The sequence below is a fragment of the Mchenga conophoros genome, linkage group LG17 (assembly GCF_057382185.1).
Source record: "Mchenga conophoros isolate Kocher_MC1m ecotype Shallow Benthic linkage group LG17, M_conophoros_male_GT1.1, whole genome shotgun sequence".
In the NCBI taxonomy this organism is placed as follows: domain Eukaryota; kingdom Metazoa; phylum Chordata; class Actinopteri; order Cichliformes; family Cichlidae; genus Mchenga; species Mchenga conophoros.
This window is the reverse complement of record NC_140542.1, coordinates 2,817,032-2,839,579: the sequence shown is the minus strand read 5'-3', so window position 1 is coordinate 2,839,579 and position 22,548 is coordinate 2,817,032. Positions and strand designations below refer to the sequence as shown.

Sequence of the window (22,548 nt, the reverse complement as noted above, 5' to 3'; positions counted from 1 at the left end):
TTATCTTCGTCTCTGCTATCAGTCATCATAATTTTACCATCTCTGTGCAAGTCTGCAAATTTCTTTATTAAATCATAAGATTCTTAAATTCATCAAGTCCCTCGTCACAAAACATGACATCACTGTTTTGTACATTTTAACACAATTTAATCCCACATTTGTGAAAGAAAAGCAAAACACTTTTTTGAAAAGTCTGTAACAAAACCATCAAATCTGATAAAGGTTATTTAAATGCTGCAAAAGAAGAATGGATTGGAATAGAAAAATACACATCCTGACCTTAATTACTGGGGGAGAATAATGAACGATGCTCACAGTGAGTAAGAAGTAAACTGAGTGCATTTTTGGATACATACAAAAACACTCCCAAAACAGCATAAATTATTACAAATAAATTATTACAAAATATTAATTTAAAAAAACTATAAAAATGGAGGCAACTTTGCCTGTGGTAGAATGTCTACAATGTATGAAAAAATCGTTACTGCAGATGCTAATTTTACTAATTTAATAATAATAATTTTGTGTTGCAAGATTTATGAGTTTCATGCTTTCATAGTGGTGCTTGGGAGAGCTTGACATTGTTATCAGGTGGCCCACACTGTAAAAAGTGTGAGAAACACTGATAAGTGTGTGTGTGCTTTTGGAAAACATTTATAGCTGCTGTACAGAATCTTTGAAACAAGCTTAAAACATTTGTAGAAACAGAGCATCTGCTTCTCTTTACAGCTGCTCACTCCACCAGGGCTGTTTGGCTCTTTCTGATAGTGAGCACATGTGATGCACGTACTGCGGCAGTCATACAGACAACTGGACGGTCCAAAGGTTGGCCGACCTATTACTGGCTGAGGTTTCAGTAGAGTTGTGGCTGAACCACATAAAAATATATCATTAATTTTAATCTCCCCAATCAGTGATAATGTTATGTCAAATCAAATCACATCAAATCACTTTTTATTGTCACATCACATGTGCAGGCACACTGGCACAGCACATGCGAGTGAAATTCTTGTGTGCGAGCCCCACAAGCAACAGAGATGTGCAAACACAACAACACAAACAAGCAAAATACAAGAATGGCCAACCTGAAACTAATAAATATATGTACAATATATAATAGTGTATGCATTTCTGGATGTGTATACTAAATATTTTCCTACGTGTGTGTGTGTGTGTGTGTGTGTGTGTGTGTGTGTGTGTGTGTATACACATTTTTACAAATTAAATAGTAAAAAAATAAAATAAAATAATAATAATAAAATATATAAAATATACAGAGTTGAATATGTGCAAAACAAGTGGCATTTATATACAGTGTGGAGTGCATAATGTTGAAGTTCCAGTAGTGAAGCTGAGGTGTCTATGACGTGTTCAGCAGTCTGATGGCCTGATGGAAAAAGCTGTCTCTCAGTCTGCTGGTACGGGACCGGATGCTGCAGAACCTCCTTCCTGATGGAAGCAGTCTGAACAGTTTATGGCTGGGGTGACTGGAGTCCTTGATGATCCTCCCCGCTTTCCTCAGGCACCGCTTCCTGTAGATGTCTTGGAGGGAGGGAAGCTCACCTCCAATTATCCGTTCAGAGCACCGCACTACTCGCTGGAGAGCTTTGCAGTTGTAGGCGGTGCTGTTGCCATACCAGGTGGTGATGCATCCAGTGAGGATGCTCTCAATGGCACAGCGATAGAAGGTCCTGAGGATGCGGGGGCTCATGCCGAATCTTTTCAGTCTCCTGAGAAAGAAGAGGCGCTGCTGCGCCTTCTTCACTGTTTTGTTTGTGTGTACTGACCACGTAAGATCCTCAGCCAGGTGTACGCCAAGGAACCGGAAGCTGCTCACTCTCTCCACAGCAGCGCCGTTGATGGTGATGGGGGTGTGTACTTCTCTGCACCTCCGGAAGTCCACTATCAACTCCTTTGTCTTTGCGACGTTGAGGGTGAGATGGTTGTCTTGACACCAGTGGGTCAGGGCGCTGACCTCCTCCCTGTAAGCCGTCTCATCACCGTTGGTGATAAGACCCACCACTGTAGTGTCGTCCGCAAACTTCACAATGATGTTGGAGCTGTTAGTGGCTGTGCAGTCGTAGGTGTAGAGTGAGTACAGGAGAGGGCTCAGTACACACCCCTGTGGAGCACCAGTGTTCAGTGTGATGGGGGATGAGGTGATGCTGCCCAGTCTGACCACCTGGCGTCTGTCAGGAATGTTGTTAAAGAGGGTCAAAATGCTTCAACCCAGTTTGTTTAGCAGATTCTGTACAGCAGCTTTAATATAGGGAGAACACAACTTCCAGACTGTGAGTAAAATCAGGTTTTTTCTCTTTGTCAGTTTAACAGTTTGTGTTGTGCCTGTCACTGCTCCCTGTCTGTTTGCTTACCTGGTTCTTCCTGACCTTGTACTTTCTCCTCACGTTCCCTCTTTCCTCTCTCCCTCTTTGGACTGACAATCATACACAAATAGATTGTATTCAATTAGATGAAAAATTACATTAATATGAAAAAATTCTATTACAGTTTTTTCTGATTGCTTAAGCACATTTTTTGTAACTATTGGCTAATTTTGCAAAACTCTTCACACAAATAAGAAAACCTGTCACCCAATAATCAAAACATTGTAGTTCTCTTGCAAAAGCAAACACAGCTAGATTAACTCTTCACACCTTCGTAAAAATGGTGTTTCCGTATCAAACAGTACACACAAGCCATCATCTACTAAGCACACAATGCGCCAACTGCGCACTGATGGTATGAATACAAAACACATCTGGCTTTTGCTTTCTCTGTGCACAAGGTAGGCTATGTCAGTTTGAGCTCATACTTCTGTCATAGATCCATAAGCATAGAGGGATCCAAACTTCAAGTACTGCTGTTTATTCACACACATCAAAACAAACACAAGTGTTTATTTCCAAGTATAGGATTATTTGCAATCGCCATAATGACTCTATGGGTTACTTGGTCTGCAGTGAACATGCTTCCTCTGCCCCAGCATCTGGTCATCTAGCAATTCTGTAAAGTCACAATTTCAGTATTTTTACATCAATGGTATTGGTGTGTTTCTCATTGGCATATGGCAGTGCTACAGATCTTAGTGCGAAGTGACTGTACTCACCGATTCTCATTTCAAGATGTCCTTATGGTACTTGCTACAGTGTAGCGGCTCGAGTTAGGCTGGACCCGTTGGCCAGCTACCCTCAGGGTCATTCCACGGTTGATTACATGGTCCACTATTGTAGCTCTGATGTCATCAGCAATTCTATTTCTTACTCTTCTTACCCTTCCTCTCCCCCCTCCTCGTCTTCCTCTCCCCCCTCCTCGTCCTCCTCTTGCTCCTCCTTGTCCTTGTCGTCCTCTTCATCCTACTTCTTCACCTCCACATCCTCTTCCTCGGCCTCCTCTACTTCTCACTCTTTCTGCTCCCTCCATTGTACTCCGCACACAGAGCTTACCTGTATTATAGTGCTTAGGCTGATTGCAAAGTGAACTAATTATCTAAAAAAGTTTTCACATGTGAAAGTGTGCCAGACAGTTGGCAAATTAGTGTTAATGATAGCCATACATGTGTATACTTTTGCTAGGAGTGTGTTGGAAATTTGGTAATTGAGTGTTGTGCAGTGAATTGTGCCTACAGTTTTGCAAAGTGTGTGTTACAAAATTGCAAACTGAGTGCAAAGCAGTTTTTGTGCTTTTAGTTTTGCAAACTCAGTGAGTGGTTTTGCTATAAGTCTGAATAGTTTTAGAGATTGTGCTACAGGAATCACAGTTAGGGTTTAAGCATTCAGAAAAAACTGTAAGATCACTAACAAAAAGTCCTCTCTCAGTGTACTTTCAACCAAAAGGAAAATAACCAAACCACACGAACATCTAATAAAAGATATAAATATTGAAACACTGATCCAACATTATTCCTGAATCACAGGTCATTTGATTTTACACTTTTACCTGAATGTGGCTCCTTTTTTGAAAAAACTTCCTTATATCCATTATGAACCTGTCTCTCTGTACACACACACACACACACACACACACACACACTCAACACTGCAGGTTACCTGGTGTAATGTTTTTCAGCTAAAAAGAAACATGGTCTGATAACTACCTAACTATATAAAGAGTAACTGAATGTTAAATGCAGCTAATATGTCCTGTTTTAAGCCAGACACTCACACCTCCGCTGCGCTGCATCTCAGCCACTCGAGCGCTAGAATCACAGTAGGGGAGAGGCGAGCTGGAAGAAACCATTTTGGATTTCTATACTTTTGTTGTTAAAATGTTACGTCCCTCACACCAAAAAGCAATCGGGGCGATCGTGGCTCAAGAGTTGGGAGTTCGCCTTGTAATCGGAAGGTTGCCGGTTCGAGCCCCGGCTTGGACAGTCTCGGTCGTTGTGTCCTTGGGCAAGACACCTCACCCGTTGCCTACTGGTGGTGGTCAGAGGGCCCGGTGGCGCCAGTGTCCGGCAGCCTCGCCTCTGTCAGTGCGCCCCAGGGTGGCTGTGGCTACAATGTAGCTGCCATCACCTGTGTGTGAATGTGTGGGTGGATGACTGGATATGTAAAGCGCTTTGGGGTCCTTAGGGACTAGTAAAGCGCTATATAAATACAGGCCATTTATAAATATAAAAAAGAAGAATATCACAAAAATAGCATTGAGGGGGTGTTACAGTGAAAAAAAAAAAGCAACCAAATTTTAATCTGAAGATGCTGAATTTTAGTAAAAACAATGCTCTGTAGGTTGATGCCGTCGTTACAGACAAAGCACATGTTTAAAGCCTTTGGATGTTATAATCTAACCAAAGGTTCTTTGCAGTTTTACATTGATAAACATTATCCTTAACATATTTGGTCCACATAAAGTACCATGGCCATCACACTGTCATTTATAATTGTTTAAATAACTCGTGTCTTAAGTCCTTCCATCACACAGAAAATAAAAAAAGCCACGTGGTTCACTTTTACATCACAAAATGTTAGAAATATAAGCCGTTCATAACAACCTGAAAGGCTGGGAGTTTAAAATGCAAACCATTCGAAGCAGAAGTAGAAGACATTTCCGAAAGAATGCAAAAGCATTGACATATATCTTTCCTTCCTATTATAGCCCGACGGGCAGGGCAGAGATAGATTTTGGTAGCCCGACTGGAAAAATCGCTAGCCCCGGGACGTCGGGCTAGCGATTTTGCGAGCCCTGCATCTTTTCCTTCCCTTCGCTTCTCTATTAATGTGCTTGGAGACAGAGCTCTGTGAATAGCCAGCCTCTTTTGCAACGACCTTTTGTGTCTTGCCATCCTTGTGCAAGGTGTCAATGGTCGTCTTTTGGACAACTATCTTCCCCATGATTGTGTAGCCTACAGAACTAGACTGAGATACAATCTAAAGGCTTCTGCAAGTGTTTTGAGTTAATAAGCTGATTCAATATTGAACCTTTTCAGTCATTCAATAATTTAATTCATAAAGGCACTAGAGAAAATGTATTGATATTCACCTTACAGTTTTACGGGTCAGGGTCACACATAACACAAAGCATTATGCAGGAAGTAATAAATGTTTTCACGCAGCAACAGTTGTTGTACAACCGTTTTTAGTTTTCTAATAAAGTTTTATTATTATGTTATCCATCCATTCACTTCTGCTTATCCCTTTCAGGGTCGCGGGGGGCGCTGGAGCCTATCCCAGCTGTCATAGGGCGAGAGGCGGGGTACACCCTGGACAGGTCGCCAGTCTATCACAGAGCCAACACACAGGGACAGACAACCATTCACACCTAGTGACAATTTGGATTATCCAATTAACCTATCCCCACAAGCTGCATGTCTTTGGACGGTGGGAGGAAGCCGGAGTACCCGGAGGGAACCCACGCAGACACGGGGAGAACATGCAAACTCCACACAGAAAGACCTAATGGTAGAATTGAACTCAGGACCTTCTTGCTGTGCGGCAACAGTGCTAACCACTGTGCCATTATTATTTTACACATTGATCATCTAACTATGATGCACAATTCTATAATTCATAATCTTAGTTATACATTTGCAGTATTTAACTTAATTTTTTGCACACCTCAAGGTCTTCTCAACCTTCAGACACTTGTCAGAGATCCCAAATAGGGATGAGAAATAGGGAGAGAACTGGAAAGTACCAAATTTTCTGAATCCGGCAGGGCGAGAAGGTCACCATTTGGGCAACTCGGTATGCTTCTCAGAAAATTGGACAGCCTTAACATATTTTGTCTATGCTTTTGAGTTTAGTGAAAATGTATTTCGAGGAACTATTTTTCTGCAAATTTGAAGTTGCATGTCCAATGTTCATTTAGTTTGGTTTTGACTGAAGTAGCAATAGTCTACAGCTTCAGTTTTTGCTTTTCTCCAGAGGTTCTACAGTTGGGTCAAAGTTTATTGCAGTTCTACGAAAAAGTGCCCACAGGGTGTAGACAAATAAAGCATTATATTTACCACATAACCTGGTCATGTGCAGGTTACGGTGCAAGTTTTGATTTTCCGATGCTGACGGTGGATCAAGGAGACCAGCGCACAGGATGCAGGCCCGGATGTCCTGTCTACATTGGCTGTCTCTCACCCTTTACCCCCCCTGTTGCTTGTCATGTGCTTCTTTGGTGTATTAAGAGTTTTTTCATGTGCAGAGGTGTTTTTCTCTGTTCTCAAACTGATCTCCCTGTTGGAGCTCAGTCTGGGGGGAGTTATTTTTTTCTCCTTATCTTTCCTCATGTGGTGCATTTTCCATTGTTGTACCTCTCTGACCTGTCTTCCCCTTGTGATGTTTTTGTGTAACGTATGTATGGTCGGAGGGTAAGATGGCACCGCGTGCAATAGGTCGGCAGCCTTAACATGAAATTTCTCACTCGTGGGACTAATAAAGGTATCTTATCTTAAAATGGGCTGGAACCGCTTCCTTTGCACCTGTCGTTTTTATTTTTTCTCCTTCTGGACTTGACAACTGGCCTGCAGAGTATGACCTCAAATTACATTACAGCAAAGCGCAGACATGGAAACATGCTTTGGGGCTGTTTTCCTGTCTATCGCTATGTCCATGTCTATGGATTTTACATCTGTATTCTCTGCGATTATGCAAAGAATCTGCTATATTTTTCAGATATCCCCTCTCACTATTAAAATAAAACTACAATAAAAATAAGAGACTTTTCAGTTCTTTGTACGTGAGCAAACTAACAAATTCAGCAACAGATCAAGTACTTATTTCCCCAACCACAGGTGAGCAATACATGAGAAATAATAATCACGCAAATAACAGCGCCCATGTTTTTCTAGCAGAACATTGTACCAACTTTTATTCATTTCACCTGTCAGCGGTTTGAAACCTTCTGATGGGTTTAGGACTCACACAGGCACTGGGGAACATCACTTAAACAGAGTGAGCATAATACTGCATTTAAAATCCCGTGAAACAGACATTCAAACAATTGTGAATCTATTAGCACTTCTTGTAATAAGGCTTCTTTTTTTTTTTATATGCAGCTATTTTAAGTGGTGCATAGAATTTTCTGAGTAAGAAAAAAAGCTTATAAATGAATAGATAAAAAAATTCAACAAACTATTTACAAAGTTTCAAGTATGAACAGTATTCAGAGAAAATACAGTAAACAGCTGCATGTTGGGTTTTCATACAGGCACTTCTGTTTCCAAAGAAAACAAAGAATAATGTTTGTATACTGCTCAGAAAATACGGGAACAAGTCAGTGTTTGCTTAGAATTAGAATGGACCCATCAAAACGTTGATGACTTTAGTTTCCATCCCATTTCCAACTTTCATTTTCAAGATTGTCTGGTGTGCAACTTCAGTGCTCCTGTATTTTTTGAGTGTATATAATATAGCAAGTACAACACATAAAATGCTGAACTTCTTATAGTTTTATATGTAACGTCACTTGTTTTACACAAGTGCTTTATTAAATCAAACACAGAACCAGTCATAACAAAAACAACAGAATGCCTCTTTGGCAGAGCGTTTTTCCCTTCAGTGGTGAGGTCTTGGAGAGCTGAACCTTTTCCTTGGTCTGCACACAGTGAAACACAGGACACACCTCAGAAAACCTGGTCATACTGTACACTGCATTGCTTTGACTTTGAAAACAAAACAGCAAGTTATCAATGACTCTTTACTCAAGCTCTGTTGTGAAGCCTCAAGCTAAGCATATTCACGTGTTATCTTAGCTATTTAAAACCAGACATAACAAGCCCAGACCACAATTTTCACATTATCTTTGACATGGCCTCATTCAACCTGTAAACTGACCAATACTAGTGATTTTACACGGACGTTAAATTGGTTAAATAAACCTTTTGGACTTGAGCATGAGTTAAAAAAGCAGATTCAAATTCAGCAGCAGATCAAATACTCAGAGTCCGGAGCCAAGGCAGTTTTCCCACATGTCGAAACAACTACAAGTTAGGGCTGCTCGATATAACGATATATATCGGATGACGATATAAAAACGTCTGTCGTTTCATTTTACGCTGTCGATTGTTTCGTGGTGTCGCAAAATAAACTGTTTACAGCGATATTTTTTCATTATCATTATTATGGTCACTGTAGCGGCTATATTCATTTCTTCTTTCTCTTATATTTAATATAACCACACTACGGACGGACAAGCGCCTGTTTTTATGCGTTGTCGTTAGCAACAACAACGGTAAAACCACCGCGTGTCCGCTTGTTCCACATAAACCTTTCACAATAAAGCTCAAGATCCTGTTGAGACTTTTCAAAATAAACTGAATCACGTGAAAGAGCAGATTGTTTATGGATGAGAAGTAAAAAAGAGCCGCCAGGTGCTAAAAAATAAACCTTAGACTCAAACGTCAGAACAGGCTTCTCCCCGCAGCACGCCGTGTAATAAATACTCACAAAGAAAACTGCGGCCGTTACAACTTATGTCTAAAAATGTATCGTTTCATGCATCGGCTAAAACACTGGACTCCAGGTACACGACGCGCAGCTGGAAACACTTCACGCAAGTCGAGCTGCCCGAGATTCACAGAATTTACAGAAAATGTTACATTTTTGTGATTTATATCGTTATCGGACGATAGATGTCTTAATATCGGGATATTAAGACATCTATATATATGAGATTTTGGTCATATCGCACAGCCCTACACAAGTTACTTCTCTCTGCTGGCCAAAGGAAAGTTAGAGGGATCTCCGTATTGGTTTTACTGCTCATACCCGGAGGCTTGACCACTCTTTTATATGCAGTCGATATTAAATGTTGAGCATCACCTTTTGTCGGCCATGACGCTCGTTTCATTCTTCCACTTGTAGCCTTGTCTCAGAGGAAATCCTACATTTAGAAACATGCAGTCAAGATCAAACACATTTAAAATAACAATTTGGAACTTGACTATTATTAATATATGAATCAAATCAATTAAAACATTTTAGAGACTTCAAAAGTACACACTTCGCACTAATGGAGCGTCCTGATGTCTGGCCTTCGTTATCTGTATGGCTTCATCCTTGGGCCTCTTCATCAGAGGAGGTACAGACTCATAGGAGCTGTGTCTCCGTTTGTGTGGCTTGTCACATTGACTTGGTCCAGCTCTGGCTTCTCTTAGCGACTCGTAATTGTGCCTTGGTCTCAGGTTACTCTCCAGACTACTCTTTCGGTCTCTCCTGGTTGGGACAAAGCTCTTTCGCCAGTCACTGAACACTTGTTCCTTTGCTGATGACTGCATGGATGTGGAAGATGACGGGCCCTCTGTAGGAGTGCGAGACTGATGTAATGTTGAAGAGTTTCTGTCAGAGTGAGATCGCTGTAGTTTGGATGAGGACGAGCAGTGCCTGGAACTAGATGAGCTATCCGCAGACCTAGACAACGGTTCTGTATGGTGTGCATCACTTATAGGCTTTGGGTTGGATACAAGCTTTCCTTTAGCCCCTTGTTGTTTCTTCTTTTTAGAGTCAGTCTTGCTGGTTTCTGTGGGGGTCTCTGGAGTTGGCTGGGATTCATTTTTGCCTCGCCTTTGGACTGTAGACTGTTTTAGAAGTTTAAGGGAATCACTAGATGAAGAAGACTTCTGAACAACAAAGCGAGGAATCACGGGAGTCATAGTGGAGTCATCCTCGCTATCAGAACAGGATGGACTAGTTTGTGCATAAATTAAGGTATCATCGCTGTCCTCAGTTTGAGATGAGAGAACTCTAGTCTTTCTCTTCTGCTTCTTCAAGGCTTGTTTAACCTTCCTGTCCATTGTTTTTGATGTCATATGTTCACTGGCCTTTTGTTCAACATGCTGATGGCAAATGGAGCCCATTCCCTTGTCCGCAGACTGGGGGTTCTTGTGTTGGTAGTTCATGAACGGTGGACTGGTTTGTATATAAATCAAGGTATCATCGCTGTCCTCCGTTTCTGACGAGAGAACTCTAGTCTCTCTTTCCTTGTTGTTAAGGTGTTTTTCTACTTCTCTTTGCACCATTTCTGAGGTTTGCCTTTGTGCCTTTTGTTGAACGTGGTGATAGTGAGCTTTAGTGATGTCTACCTCCGTGTCCACAGACTGCTTCTCACAGTGGTTCTTTGATGATAAATTGATTTGGGTGTTTTGGCTGACATGAAGACTATTTTGTGCATCATCACGATGTTGTTCCATGATTTTTGAAGTAGTCTGTCTGTTGTCGTTTTGTTGAACACGCTCAGGACGCACTTTAACTTTAATCAGTTTTCTCTTCTTTATACTATCTGATTGGCTAAAGGTTACATCCTGTTTCTTTTCTTTTATCTGTGTTTGCTGAGGTTTGGACTGATGCTGTGACTTTGGTGAATCTGCACAAGGCATACTCGGCTTTCTGCTGTTTGCTTTAGGACTTCCCTTCTTTTCAATATCCCTCACTTGTTCTCCACATGAAGTACTGCCTCCACTCATTGACTCAGAGAATGCACCTTTCCTCTTTACCCGTCTGCTGCTTTGTTTTTCTTCATCATCACTGTCAAATATTACTATAACAGCAGGATCATCTGAAATGCTTCGTGCTTTTCTACCATGGTGAGATCCAGTATTATTACACTTTTCTGTCCTTTGTGAAAGGTCAGGGTTCCCACTCTGGATCACTTCATTACAACATCTGGATAAATCTATAGATGTACGTCCATTGGTTTGACAGTTTCCTTCCACAGTTTCAGGAGAAGGTTTCTTCAGTTGATTAAGGCTGGCAGCTCCACTGTTCTCTGTGCGCGTAGAGAATAATCTCTTTGTTTTTGTCTCTGGACAGCTTTGGACACCTTCATCCTCGGTGTCAGAATCAAGGTTGATGATGTCATCCTTTTCTGAAGACTTGCTTCTGTTCCCCGTTTGACTTGGTTGTAAGTTTGCCATCTCATGGTCTTCATTTTCTTTTACAGAACCAGAGTCATTTTTCTCTGCTGACGCAGGCGCTGACAGGTTACTTAACCACTGTTTGGACACGGTCAGATAGTTACGTCCTGAATCAGCAGAGTAATCGGAACTATCGTCAGTTTCACAACTGTCATCAGGAGCACTATGTGACTCCCTATTTTGTGGTCTCTGAGCTTTAGTCTCAGTTGTGCCCCAGGAAGAAGGCACCATGAAGGACTGTTGCATTGTCTCTCTAGATTGTATGACTTTTGCTAGATGAGAAGGTGTTTCAAAAACCTCCATCATGGAAAAAGCAGAAGCTGGCACATGGTTTGGAACAGATCCGGGTACCTCACAGACAGCTGGATTTGTGTCACTTTGTTTTACCTGGTCTTCATGCTCACCATCATGCTGTGAAACAGTTTCTGGGTCAGCCTGGCCTTCATCTGCTGGTTCCCATTTAACATCTAATACGCTAATAGGCATAACAAGCCAATCATCGTCCTCATCAGTCTCCTCTTGATCTTGCGCGTCAGAAAGGGGGCTCAAAGAGCAGCTTGCTTGCCAATCTAAATGTTTCTCACCGTCACATTTAGGACATAAGAAACGTTCAAACCCATCCTCAGTTTCAACAAAACATGGACAAGAGCAATCTTGTGCTATGCCAAGTGTTTGGTTCTTTGGAAGCTCGGTCTGACTCTGCACATGTCCAAACTGCGTATTACTGGCTTCAGACACGTCACATGAAGGTGAAGGCATCTCCTCGTCATTATTATCAACTTCTGGATTCTCATCTTCACTTATATCTTCATATGAAGGGTCCTCAAACCTTACTTCCTCTTGGTTTGTGTTTAAAAGATGCATGTCTGGCTTTGATGAACCCTGTTCATATTCTGGATCATTTCTAACTGCAGCAGAGAATGTATCTGCACCTTCAGGTCTAGATGGAGGTGTCTGTTCGTTTACATTTTGATCTTGATCTCCAGTGCCTTCGGTTTCTTTGACTCTCTCACGCTCTCCTTGTGAGGAACTGCAGCTGACCGTTAATCCTGGGTACTTCTCAGTCTCTTCTGGCACGGTGACTCCAGAAACTGCTGTCACAGTCACTGGATGCTCTGCTTCATTATTTATGCAAGTGGGAGCAACGTCCAAGACGACACGTTGATAATCTGTGGATGTAAAGAGATGAAAGTTACCCATGAAATGTCTTGATGCATGCTCAATCACCCAGATAAGTAAATCCCTAAAAGTTGATTCTGTCCATCGGGACGTAGCGTTTTCAGTGGGAGAAACGTTTCATCCAACTGACTTCTTCAGTCTGAGCTGACTGCAGGTTTCCCCAATCTTATAAACAGTACATTTGCATAATGACTGACACTAGCAGCACCGAAGGAACAATGGGCTAGGGGGTCAGTTCCTTGATCATTAAGATTGGGGAAACCTGCAGTCAGCTCAGACTGAAGAAGTCAGTTGGATGAAACGTTTCTCCCACTGAAAACGCTACGTCCAGATGGACAGAATCCACTTTTGGGGGTTTGCCATGAAACAAGGTCATGTTTTCATACTGGTAAAATTTACACTGGAATACTTCTCAACATTTTTATGAACATGTCTTGAGCTGTCAACAGCAGAGTTTGGTGTACCTGCTACATGTTTCTCTGATGCAGATATATCACATTTCTCTTGAGACGTGGGAGAGAACTCAGCTCCTTTGCTTTCCTTCACTTCATCTTCTTGTCCAGTTGCAGTAGTGCACTGCTCAGTAAGAACAGGGCTGAAACTTTGCCGCTTGGTAGAATATAGTAACGCAACCTCTTTCTCGATAAAGTCTAATATTTCATCATCTGTGATCCGTTTGGTTTTTTTAGCTTCCAAGACTTCACCTTCGGCTGGCTGATCCCTGAGAGAAGAAGGGGAGAGCTTCTGAGAAGGGGTGGAAACATTTCCTTCTGAATGATCTAGGATTTGTTCCTTCTGCTCACAAACTCGTGGGAGGAAACTTCCCACTTCCTGATTCTCGAAACATTTTTCCTCTGAAAAATCATCAACATTAGGTTCAATCTTGGAAGATTTGAAATGAGCAGATTCCTTTTTTGGAGAGATGCAAAATAATGGGGATGATGTGGAGGCGTTGTTCTCAGGTACAGAAGAAGACTGATCTTGTAAAGAAAACATTTGGGCTCTCTCTCTATGAAGTGGAGCAGCCCTTGCTTCAGCCCAGCATTGTATATTAGAAACTTTTAGGAAAAGTTAAAGTCTCAGTTAAAAATTCCACAAGCTGTCCACTTTTGTTAGAAGGCTGTCTTATGAAGTTCTCAAGAGAGGATATTCCTTTGTGTTAAACAAGGACATGTGCTGATGAACTCAAGCCAGTATTTCTTTTTGTTTGATTGTCACTGCTATACACACTAAATGCAAAATCCTTGGGTTTGGGGTGCTGTAATTCAGTGCACAATTGTGATTTTTGTAGACAGTGGATTCCATGGAATTTTGGTGGGATTGTGCACTGCTTTCTTGACAGCAAGTCACTTCTGATTTTTCAAGATGCAGAAAGGCTACCCTGATTTGAGTTCCAATTGTCAGGAGAACCAGGCTGTCCTGAGACTTCCTTGACTGTTGGAACATTCAGAAAGTATTGCCTGAAGAGCAGTCTTTCAAACGATGACTTCAGTTAAGTAGTCCCCTTGTCTAGGAAACAAGACAAATAAATGAAAGTGAAAATTAAAAATCTGCATATATTTAACAATAGACCATTTTTAAAAAACATTTTTGGTCTATGAAGCTGAAATTTTACAGCAATCATGATACATGTCTAAACTGTACAAAATTAAATCAGAAATGACTGAGCAGAAGGTCCACAACGTTCTGAGAAGGAACAAACATGATCCAGCTGTGTGTAGCACAGACTAGTGCTGGGCAATATGGCCTAAAATCCATATCGCGATATAATTTGAAGCACGTGCGGTAACGATATATATCACGATATATTCTTTTCTTCTGTATAACGTATTTTCCACACAAAATCCTTTAATTTTCTCAAAAATCGAGTGTGCCTTATGTATGAATTCTGGTTGTGCTTACTGACCTCGAACCGATTTTGGCGTGCAGAAATCTGTTAAAAATGTTTTGATGGATTGTCAGAGCATTACGGCTGCCGTAGTGAGGAGCTTCGCGGAGTAATCTGGGTCCAAAACTCCGTCTGCTTCAGGTCCCAAAGTCAAACGAAAACTAAGAGTTAAAAACGGTCTAAATTCTTTCATCTTTAATTAAATCATCTGGTGTAACAATTAAGTTTAACATCCAGGCATCCATGAAAACAGAATTTATTAAATTTAACGGAGTTAGAAGTTAACAGGAAGTTGGCTCGCTAGTTTCCACCTAAACATTTCATACCATGTTCTGACAGAGATTTTTGAAACTAATTCAAACGTACAGCTCTGCTGCCACTTCCAACATAAATGAAGACAGAAAACTAAACAGCAGTGACGTTTGCAGGGTTACTGAAGTTGGACTACCTGGTATATAATGTTGTGCTACGTGATTGCTAGCGACACAGCTATGTTAGCATAACATTAGCACAGTGAAGCTGGAGGATGAACGCCAACTTTTTTTCCACTCGATAAAAGTTAACGTGAGGGATTCTGGTGGTCAAGGACAAATGCAGTCGCATAGCAGGATGCTGTACACGGGCCAAACGTCAGTCAGGAGAACAACTGAGATCATTCATCCACAATACGAGGTTAGTTATTAATATACTGCAACAACATGGGAACAGAGTAGCTGCGAGAGAATTCAACATTAATGAATCAATGTTACGGAAGTGGAGGAAGCGCAGTTTTCAGCTTTCCCCATATTCCAGAAGTGCTTCATCTCTTTGCTGTGACTGTCGCCCGCCACAATTTGAAGATGATAATGGTTGTAGCCGCTGCGATGCTTTCGACCAAAACAGGCGCAGCTTGATGACATCATCAACATGCGCTATCGCGATAGAGCGGTATAGTCAAAATCTCTATCACCCACCCCTAGCACAGACAAACCCTTTAACCCTGCATTCATCGTGTTCAGTGTGTACATCTACGATACAGGAGGCAGAGCGCTTTGTGCAGAGCGGATAAACTTGGAATCCTGGGACGTTTTCCAGCGGCAGCGAGCAAAGCACAGCACAAGCACGCCAGCGAGGAGTCCTCATGCCTGCTGACATACCTTCACACAAGTTTTGAAACTAAAACTACAGTCACCCTAAGTTCAAGCATGCAACGAAAACATTCTGTGCAGTTCAATGAACGTTATGACAGAAGTTTCCCTCCAAGCCGTTGAGTAAGTCATTCCATTCAACAGCTCTGGGGACCTTGGAAGGAAAGCAGTGTTGTGGAAACAAAGCAATCTGGTACATAACCTCTTTTTCATTAGTACCTACTTGGATCATCTCGCCACAATATTTAGAGTCAGACTGCGTGCCCCCGATTGGCTGATCAGTGGCGTCATTCAATGAGTCATGAGAAAGTCTTACTTATGCAAATCAAAACTGCCAGTTTTGAAACCTGGCAATGAGGGAAAATGGCTACAAAAAAAGCAAAAAAACAAAACACAAAACAAGGACATGGTCCCCCGAGTCTGACAAACAGCCATAGATCGAGCACCGGGTATATCGTTGCCTCGACGTCCACCTTTGTTGTAGGGTTCATGTCACATACTAATTACGTCATTGGACACTTGGCCGCATTGCTATAACAACAAACATGCATTGTAATGGAAAACCAGTCGATCTGAGTTTAGTCATGGCGAGCTGATCTTAATAAGTACTAATGAAAAAAGTAGCTATAGACCGGGCACAAAAAAACGACGTACAAGCAGAGGGCAGCAGCCAGCGCAGAGCATGCCGTGTCTTATGTGAAAGGGCCTTCAGAATTCTCAGATGATGCTATAATTCCTCCCTGCCTAAGGATAGAAACTAAAACTTTATTAAAAAATATTATAAAGACACTGAGATACTTTACTAACGCTAAACCTCCCAGAAACTCTCTGGAACTATCTGTGGTGGTCATACTGACGAATTTCCTGCAACAACAGCAGTAATGGCAAGAGAAACTAATTTTGGACAAAGTTGTTAATTCTGATGTACTTTCAATTTTATAAAATAACGATAACCAAAATTTCACAAAAAGGTATTTAAGGTTCAGTTTTAAGGTTTTGTTAGCTTAAAAATGTTGATTATTCAGGGCTCGCAAAATTTCTAAATCCCTGGTAGCCCTTCGGGCAGGGACTCTTCAGTTTTTGGTAGCCCAAAATAAATTTAAGTAGCCCGAATAAAAAAAAGAGCAATTTTTTGATTGATGTTTTGTTTCCTGTTTTGTTTCCGTTACAATATTATACATTAATATACAATATTATACATTAATGTATAATATTGTAACGGAAACAAAATATTAATCAAAAAATTGTTGAAACACAAATTACAACATTGTATAAAAATTACAATCATCAACTCAAATACTTGGTTCTGATTGAACAGACATTTCTATGAACTTGTAAGAACTGTGTAGGACATGAATCAGTCTGTGTCAGATCCTGAATTTGAAATTTCCACTGAAGTCTCGGGTAAGAGGCAAGTGGAACCAAGATCGAGGCCGTTTGCTTTTTAAAGTTTGCAAAGACTGCTAAATTGTGCCAGTGGTAGTTCACTCTTTGCAACATAGTAGCTGTTTTAAACTGATTTTTCAGGTTTATTTTTAGTATGTTATTTGCAATTGGTGTTTGTTCTGGGAAAGATATTGCAGACTGAGCAATAATGCATTTCTTGCATTTCTCATGGGTTCTAATGGGGCCTTTCTTAAAATGACTGGTCCCAGTAACAAAGGCGCTTGTCGACTCAGAAATCGAGAGAAAACCAACAACACACCCGGCAGAACATTATGTTATTTACACGGGTGCACATAAGTGGTCCGCATTAGGGCTGGGACAACGCGTCGACGTAATCGATTACGTCGACGCAAAAAATACATCGACGTAAAAAAATCTGCGTCGATGCGTCGTCACTTTCAAAAAAAGACATGGCGGCAGCGAGTAGCGGAATCATGAGTGAGGCAGTTGCAGTCAACTTAAATCACTCCACCCGAACACGCAGTTCTACAGTATGGGGATATTTTAACAGAAAAGGAAGTGATTCAGTCGTTTGCCGGCTTTGTGAGGTGGAAATGGCCTATCATAAAAGCACGACGGCTATGCACCAGCACCTAAAACAACTGCATCCAGGAGCCGCTTCTGCAAAGGACAAACCACCGTAAGTTTTCAACTTGTTTACTAACGCTAGTTTTTACCCGTTAATTCATCCAGACCCCCCCCCACGTAGACGTACACTCACTCATAGACACAGAGATAAACACAGAGATAATCACACACAGCACACATCTGTGTGCTGTGTGTGATTTATGATTTCAGGAATAAACAGAGAAGTCTGGAGGACTACTGTCAGAGAAGAAGTACACCATGCACCCCCCAGGAGGTGGCTGTACTTACTGAGAGCGTCTTATCTATGATTTTAAAAGACAAGATACCACTTGCTGTGGGTGAGGGATTCAAAGAAATGCTGACCACTTTCCAACCAGGTTACACTCTGCCGTCTAAGCGTCATTTTACAAGCATGATGGAGAGAAAGTATGAAACTTCAGTGGAGAAACTAAGGAATGAACTAAAAAAAGCCACATCCAAAATCTCCCTTACCACTGATGCTTGGACAAGTCTGGTCACAGAGTCCTACTTAGGGGTAACTTGTCATTTCATTATTTGTTCAAAGACGCCATTTCTGCTGTTTGTATATTATTAATTTTTTGCTATGATTTCCTTTGTTATATTTGTTTTGCAAAACATTAAATTTTTTGTTAAAAACAGAAGATTGTAGTACAATGTTATTGTGGATTTTGTTTTGTGAATGAAGAGCACTTTTTGGCAGAAAGCAAAGTGAATGTTACATTTTGTTTGTTTAAAGACACCATTGTTGCTATTTATTTGAAATGTTTTGTTAACTTTTCCTTAATTTTATATATGTTTGCACATTTCATTTCTTGTTAAATGCTATCTCTATTGTATTGATTGTACGACCTCTACAACTTTATTTTGCAATTTTTTTTTATTAAAAGGTCTTCAAATGAATAAATTTGTGTTTTTCATTTATATACATAAATTAGTAAATGTGAAATTGCTATACAAGTCAAATAATGGGGAAAAAAAATCGTTAATCGAATCGAATCGAAATCGAATCAGATTGAAAAATGAATCGTTAGATTAATCGATTAGGAAAATAATCGTTTTGCCCAGCCCTACCTCTCACATGTTTAAGCTTGATGCGGGAGATTTCACTTGTCATGTTTGCATAGTAAGCTAACGATTGATAAGACGATGTCAGAGGAATTGGTGCACAAATTATCATCACTCACAGATCAGTGCTGTCGCTCTCTATACACAGTTCGCGCGATTGCAAAGTGAAAGCAAAAAACAAGCGCAAATTCAAACACGATTTCAATATGTCACATATTGACAGTGGCTCACCGATGTCAATGACATAATTACCCAGCTACATTTCCGAAAGAACACAAAAGCATTGACATATATTTTTCCTTCCTATGATAGCCCGATGGGCAGGGCAGGGCCCGACTGGAAAAATCGCTAGCCCCGGGACGTCGGGCTAGAGATTTTGCGAGCCCTGTTATTTCATTACAGACTAATATTAAATATATATTCAAATTCATGAATCTGCAAAGGATGCAACAAACAACAGCTAACCCATCTAAGTAATTTAACTACAGTAGAACAACAAAGTTATGGAAAAGTTCAAAATTAACTTCAGATAATGTGTGGTATTTATTAAACTAAGATGGATCGAAGACAATCACCAGGACACTGTACAGGAAGAGACTGAGAATGCAGAGCAAGAAAAACTACACTTCTGTAGAAGAAACACCTTCAAGCCAGACTAAAGTATGCTAAGGATAACTTGGGAGAAAGCTTCTACACACTGGTAGCACTTCCTTTCTCACATGAGATGAAACTAGAGCTCTTTGGACATGGAGACAGTGCTCATGTTTAAGAAGGGAGAGGCATACAACCCAAAGGCAGTTGGTAGAGATGTGGAATGAGTACCAAAAGGATCAAAGCAAAAATGCTGCACAAGATGATTCTGAATTAGCACTCTGCAGGCACCAACCGCTTTGAGTGGTAGAGACTGACGCTACAACCACACTAGCCTGGATAAATGTGAAAACGGCGTTTTCGCCTCCGCGTCCACACTAGCATTTTCAGTCGTTTTCACGGAGTTGAAACGGCTGAAAACGCTTACGTTCCAGTCCTGCGCATGCGTGAAACGCAAGAAGATTCGACCTGCCTCATTTCCGTCTGCCGTTTATTTACTTGTTGAAATGTGGCAGCAAAATGTTGAGGAAAAGCAGCGAGCTTTTTAAATGGACTAACAATGAGGTGGAGTTGTTGCTGCGAGTAACACAAAAGTACAAAGTTGCAAAAGCGAGTGAGAATTAAAGAATTTGAAGAAAAGCTCTCTGGAGCATGTACAGACTGATATTATGAACAAGCGTACAACAACAAAAGTCAGTCACATTTATTTATATAGCAAACAGAGGCGTGTTATGTCTTTTGAACGGTAATTAAAAGGTTATAAAAAACACACGTCGAGGTGCTCATGTCACTCATCCTTACCGCGTTTTTCACAATGCAATTCCTATCGTCTTTGAAGCGTGCACACAAAACAATGCAACGGCTGAAAGATCAAATTCAATGATGATGCTTGCTACCAGCAAACTTACGTACCACAGTAAATACGTTTTTATATCTTGGTCCCGCTGAACTGTCTTCTTCCGTTTCTTTTCGTTTTCTTCGGACGTTAATGGCGAGTGGAGAACCGACTGGCATGCGCATTAGCGCCACCTACGGGAAGGGCGTGTGGATGGAGTACAGCGTGCGGTGGGGAATATAACTAATTCTCGTCTCTCTTCCACATGCTTTGTGCAATTGGTCCATACATGTTTAACGCTTTCTGGTGTATTACGTTAAAGACAGAGACCTGTTGGGTGTTTTGCTTTTTTATGGAGTACATGGTTTAATCCTATATGTTCTCTTTTCAAGGGAGTAATAAGCATCGTGTTCTTTGAGTTCCTGCCTTATTATATTCAACTCCTTTTGGATATTGTTAGTTATATACACCAGTAATTTTCCATATATGATTCTAAATGATATTTTATCCTCAGCTCTGCTTGTTAACTTCCTATTATTTTAATGAAATGTGCATTTGCATCTCTACCTTTCCGTTCCCTTTAACAGTACATGAGCAATAATTTGGGTAAATTACATTTCTGAAACCCTGCTGTGGAATTCCAAAAGCATGTGAAAGATGTGATAATAATAATATTCAGTCTACATGATAATTTTCCAGACTGATTGAAATGTGCTGAAAAGCTATATGTATGATGGAACTTTGATTTTGGTTACTTTCTTTGACCTACTGCAGTGCAAACATTATTCCCATTACTTTTATGCTGTATCCTGAAAAAAGATCTGTTCTATTCTTCACTGCTACATATTGAGGGATATAAAAAACAGTACTTGCAGTACTCATCAGTAAATATATATTTTCTTTGAATTGCTGTTGATCTTTATACTCTTGTATTAAACCCCGATTCTTTTGTCCCCATGACAGAAGAAACACAACATAATTCCTAATTTATCCCATTAAGTTTACTTCAATTCAATCCAATTCAATTTTATTTATATAGCGCCAAATCACAACAAAAGTCGCCTCAAGGCGCTTCATAGATACAGAGAAAAACCCAACAATCATATGACCCCCTGTGAGCAGCACTTTGGTGACAGTGGGAAGGAAAAACTCCCTTTTAACAGGAAGAAACCTCCAGCAGAACCAGGCTCAGGGAGGGGCGGGGCCATCTGCTGTGATTGGTTGGGGTGAGATAACAGAGACTTTGAAGAGAGAGACCTAATATTTAATAATCCACATTTCACTGTTTTACTCTTTGGTTCAGATGTGGATTCTGTATTGTTCTTTCGTTGTGATTGTTTATGTTTACGTTGTTTACTGCTGGCTTTTAGTTTGTTTTTGTCTGTTTGGGAGCTGACACAGTCTCTATGGAGATGGGTTTTATTTGGGGTAGCATTAGGAGAGAAGCTGCAGAGAGGCGTGTTCCATGTTAAAAGCTAAAATATAACAAAAAAAATCATGCTAAACAAAACAAAACCTTTCAATTGCCCAACCCTATCTGTCCCCTCAACGGGTTGTATGTTTTCAATGTTTCCTTATTATTTTTGTCATAAAAATAAATCAAACAAATAAATCAAGTTGCGAGACAGCACCTTGCATTTACGCCAGGCTGTGAGCTGCCCTAAATCTACGTCCTTCACCCCCTTTTCAACTAGAATCCCAGTTTAAAACTATTCCTGACTTCCCTCAGTGTACACTGTAAACTCCAAAAGATACAATTAGCTTTTCCTGGTAAAAGGTCCTACTTTACTCTTGTCACTGGTTTGGAAACAACCTCTATAAAGTTAACCCGTTTCATCTTTAAAACTTAGTCCTGGTTTCTTCGTCCCCTTTAACGGGTAGCGCATATCCTGAACTTGACACTTATTAACCCATAAAATGACCAATAACCTATGATCCTGTGTTTTCCTAAACACACATTGGTCTCTTTTCTCTCTTACCACAACATCTCATGTTACTTTTATCTCAGTACTGTCTTTTTCTCACAGTGTCATTATCCTTACTTCAAAGCTTCACTTTATTCTCAAGAATTTAGTTTTACCACTACTGAGCCAATTTAATAGTTAAGATCATCCACTCAGCGAACAGATAATTTAGAATTCAGCCAATATGCACAAATTTGCTTTTTGAACAGGTTTGTGCCTACCTTTAAATCTCTTTAGACCGGTCTTCTGTTCGCCTCATATCAGATCCAACCTTCGGCCACATTTGTTCTCTCTGTTACACGAAGAACCGGGCGGAAACCCCGATTCTTTTGTCCCCATGACAGAACAGAGAAAACCGACTCATAGTGTGTTAAAACATTTATATTTCTTTTTATTCAATCATCTTCCGGAAGAGAGAGACCCCTGCACAGCTCAAACGCCAGTTGCAAGAGCTCTAACATTTTTAGCTCAACATGTGTCTCATATGGTGTTATTTCTGTACT

The 22,548-nt window shown here is 40.7% G+C and overlaps 1 protein-coding gene across 2 annotated transcripts; it reads right to left on the bottom strand.

Annotated features, from left to right (window-relative positions):
• Positions 1-7,270: 7,270 nt before the first annotated feature.
• On the bottom strand, positions 7,271-20,299 carry LOC146554871 (uncharacterized). 2 transcript variants are annotated; one of them, XM_085252188.1, is made up of 5 exons: positions 20,159-20,299; positions 12,985-14,029; positions 9,433-12,510; positions 9,252-9,312; positions 7,271-8,025 (listed from the first exon to the last, which is right to left on the bottom strand). In XM_085252188.1, exons 2-5 carry the CDS (start codon positions 13,514-13,516, stop codon positions 7,986-7,988), a joined length of 3,711 nt encoding a protein of 1,236 aa, XP_085108314.1. In that variant the 5' UTR covers positions 13,517-14,029; positions 20,159-20,299; the 3' UTR covers positions 7,271-7,985. The 2 variants fall into 2 exon arrangements, with proteins under 2 accessions (XP_085108314.1, XP_085108315.1); XM_085252189.1 differs by having other exon boundaries at positions 20,048-20,255.
• Between the last annotated feature and the right edge of the window lie 2,249 nt (positions 20,300-22,548).

Bases quoted from the DNA above. Each gene is read 5' to 3' on its own strand.
- LOC146554871 (XM_085252188.1), bottom strand. From the start codon at position 13,516: ATGTTTTCTTTACAAGATCAGTCTTCTTCTGTACCTGAGAACAACGCC. The intron at 9,313-9,432 runs GTGTGTACTTTT...TTCTAAATGTAG, and splicing joins GGACGCTCCATTAGTGCGAA to GATTTCCTCTGAGACAAGGC. The intron at 8,026-9,251 runs GTGATGCTCAAC...CACTGTGTGCAG, and splicing joins AGCGTCATGGCCGACAAAAG to ACCAAGGAAAAGGTTCAGCT.